This window comes from Elephantulus edwardii, unplaced genomic scaffold (genome assembly GCF_000299155.1).
Source record: "Elephantulus edwardii isolate Elephantulus edwardi_28Jun2011 unplaced genomic scaffold, EleEdw1.0 scaffold00465, whole genome shotgun sequence".
NCBI lineage: Eukaryota > Metazoa > Chordata > Mammalia > Macroscelidea > Macroscelididae > Elephantulus > Elephantulus edwardii.
Window position 1 is genome coordinate 510,315 of NW_006400215.1, and position 3,002 is coordinate 513,316.

A 3,002-nucleotide genomic window follows, 5' to 3' on the forward strand; every position below is an offset into this window, starting at 1 on the left:
ATTCTCTCTCCAGCTCCATTTCTGTCACCGAGTCCATGTTTTCCAACTACTGAATCTTCCTCTTTGTTCCCGACTTTTGCATTCCAGTCACCCATTACTATCAATGCATCTCGGTTGCATGTTTGATCAATCTCCGATTGTAAAAGTTGGTAAAAATCTTCTATCTCCTCTTCCTTGGCTCTGGTTCTAAGAAGATAAGGGAGCTCTGTTGACCTAGTGATAATAAGCTGTCCTGCAATACCAAAGCATTGGGTTTGAATCTACCACTTTCACTGAAGAAGAAAGATGGGCAATCTCCTTCCTTGGGATTAACTGCCACTGAAAACTCTCCGTAAGGTCAGCTATGAGTGGGTTCTGACTTGATGGCACAACAACAACAATAGCAACATAGATAAGAAGCAAAGGCGGAATCAGACGTAGTTCATGAGGCTAACCATGAAGGGATCTGGTTGAACCTGGAGCCACCCAGTTGAAACGCAAACAGTTTCTGGGAAGAAGCAGTCAATGTACAGTAAAAGAACACAATGGTTTAGGAGGCAATGATTGTGTGTAAGGGAGTCATGAAGATTGAAATTCACATTTTAAAAGTAGACTGTGAGGGAGCTCTGGTGGCCTAGGGGCAAGAACTTGCACTGTAATACCAAAGGCATGTGGTTCGAATCCACCAGATGCTCCACTGGAGAAGGAAGGACAATCTCCTGTGCCAGACGGATCCAGCTTGATGGTACACAACAAGGAAAAAAAAAGGAGTAGACTGTGTTTACTCACCCTGCTCTTCCAGTGCGCCCCACTCTGTGAACATATTCTTCAATGTTCCGGGGAAAATCATAATTATAGACATGTGTGACATCATGGACATCGAGGCCTCGAGAAGCTAAGTCAGTAGCAATCAATATTCTCACTTTACCTAAAGAGTAAAGCCAAGTACATGTGATATGTTTAGGCATAAACTGAACCAAGACATACATGAAAAAAATAATGTTCTTTATTTCATCAGATGAAATAATTGTTTGGATTAACATGCTTAGTATGATACTGAGAATGAGAAGGGAATGGTCAATGTCTTTTTAAAAAAGGAGTTGCACTGTCAACCCAAAAGCATGTGGTTTGAATCCACCACCTGAGAATAGTTATTTTATATTCCACACATTCAAAGAGATAGAGAAAATCGTAAGTCAGATCTCCAAACATGAAAAAAAAGGATGAGAGAAAAAAAAAAGGATGAAAAAATGTAGGGTTGTTTAGGATGAAAAATACATTGGGTAGGATTAAAAGCAGCCTGTCGTTATTATGTGCTGTTGAGTCAGAACCAACTCATAGCTGACCCTCCAGAGGGTTTTCAGAGGCAGCAAATCACACGGGAGAAGCGGCTGGTGGACTTAAAGCACTAACCTTTCGGTTAGCAGCACAACTCCTTACCACTCAACCACTAGTGCTCCCTAAGAGCCAGTTGTGTAGAAGAAAAGATCAGTGAACTACTTTGATGATAGAACAGCAACTACACAAAACAGAAGGAAAACAGGACTGAAAATAGTGAACAGTGCATCAAGGAAGATGTGGGATAATGTCAAGTGACCTTAAATATTAGTTTCTGGAAGAGGGGGAAAGAAAAAAAAATTTGAAGAAATAATAGATAAAAAAATTCCCAAATTTGATGAAAATTATAATCTCACATATCCAATAATTCAAATAGACTCCAAGCAGAAAATACACATGAAGGGACATAAAAATTAAAACATATAAAATCAGCGATATATATTATTTGAAGTAAACTCAACTTATTACTGTCTAGTCAGAAGTGATTCACAGCTGACCCTTCAGTGGGATTTCAGAGGCTATGAATCACACACAGAGGAGACAACCCATCTTTATCCCTTGGAGGAGCTGGTGGATTTGAACCACCAAAGACTGTCCATCTTTCTCCCTCAGAACCAGTGGTGATCTGAGCTACCAAGGAGGTTCAGCATTTGGGTTAGCAACACAACTCCCTATGCACTTGGCCACCAGAGCTCCCTGCAAACATTAAAGCAACCACTAAAGCTAAATCAAAGCAGCATAATTAGTAAATCAATAAATGAGATGAATATGGAATAATAAAACATGCTCAGTCCAAAATCTACAGTGACAAACTGTGGAGCAGTGGTTGCCTGAGAATGGTTGAGAAAATGAGGGCTAGATTACAAAGGAACATCCAGAAATACTCAGTATCATGTTACAGTGGCTTTTCATTGATGCTTATGCAAATAAAATTCAAATCATATGCTTACAATTTGTGCACTTCATGTTTATTATCAAATCAAAACTGCAAAGGTTTACTGCCTGTGAGCTTTATCTCAATAAAGACATTAAAAAAGACAAGACTTGGGGAGCTCTGGTGGCCTAGTGGCAAGGAGCTGCAACTACAATCCCAGAGGTGCACGGTTCGAATCCACGAGATGCTCTGCCGGGGAAGGAGGGACAATCTCCTCCTGTACCAGTCAGATCTGATTTGATGGTACACTCACACAAAAATAATAAAATAAAAAAAATTTAAAAAAAAGACAAGACTTGAAATCCATTGGCATGATTGAATCAAAAAGATTGAGGCAAAGGTGGTCTTGGTCACTGCTGCAGAGAAGGGTTCACTCCTCAAAACCCAAAATGAAACTATCCTTGGTACTAGTCTCTCCTCACCTTCCTTGCAACCAAGCAGAATTTTCCATACATTGTCCTCTCACATACAGGTGTTTTAATCTCATGTAAGTGACTAGGTAATCTCCCTCACTGAAAATGAATACCCTGCTATCCTGCTTTAAACCTTAGCCTTTTTTAATTAAAAAAAAAAAAAAAAAAAAGCAAAGCTTGGCTAATTAGTTCTGAAAGTCTGTAAATATCTAGAGCTCTAAGTGTGGAGCCTGCAAGCTACGGGTTGTTGTTGTTGTTGTTATGTGCTGTCGAGTCGCCTGCGACTCATAGCGACCCTATGTACAACAGCCCTAAACTCCTCTCTGTCCTGTGCCAAT

The 3,002-nt window shown here is 40.0% G+C and overlaps 1 protein-coding gene across 1 annotated transcript in view; it reads right to left on the reverse strand.

Moving 5' to 3' along the window:
* DDX43 (DEAD (Asp-Glu-Ala-Asp) box polypeptide 43) overlaps positions 1 to 3,002 on the reverse strand; it is a 73,857-nt gene that overhangs the window by 9,303 nt on the left and 61,552 nt on the right. Inside the window, exon 14 of the mRNA XM_006902884.1 lies at positions 769 to 907. Coding sequence (XP_006902946.1) covers positions 769 to 907 — 139 coding nt within the window. The remainder of the gene's footprint in view (positions 1 to 768; positions 908 to 3,002) is intronic.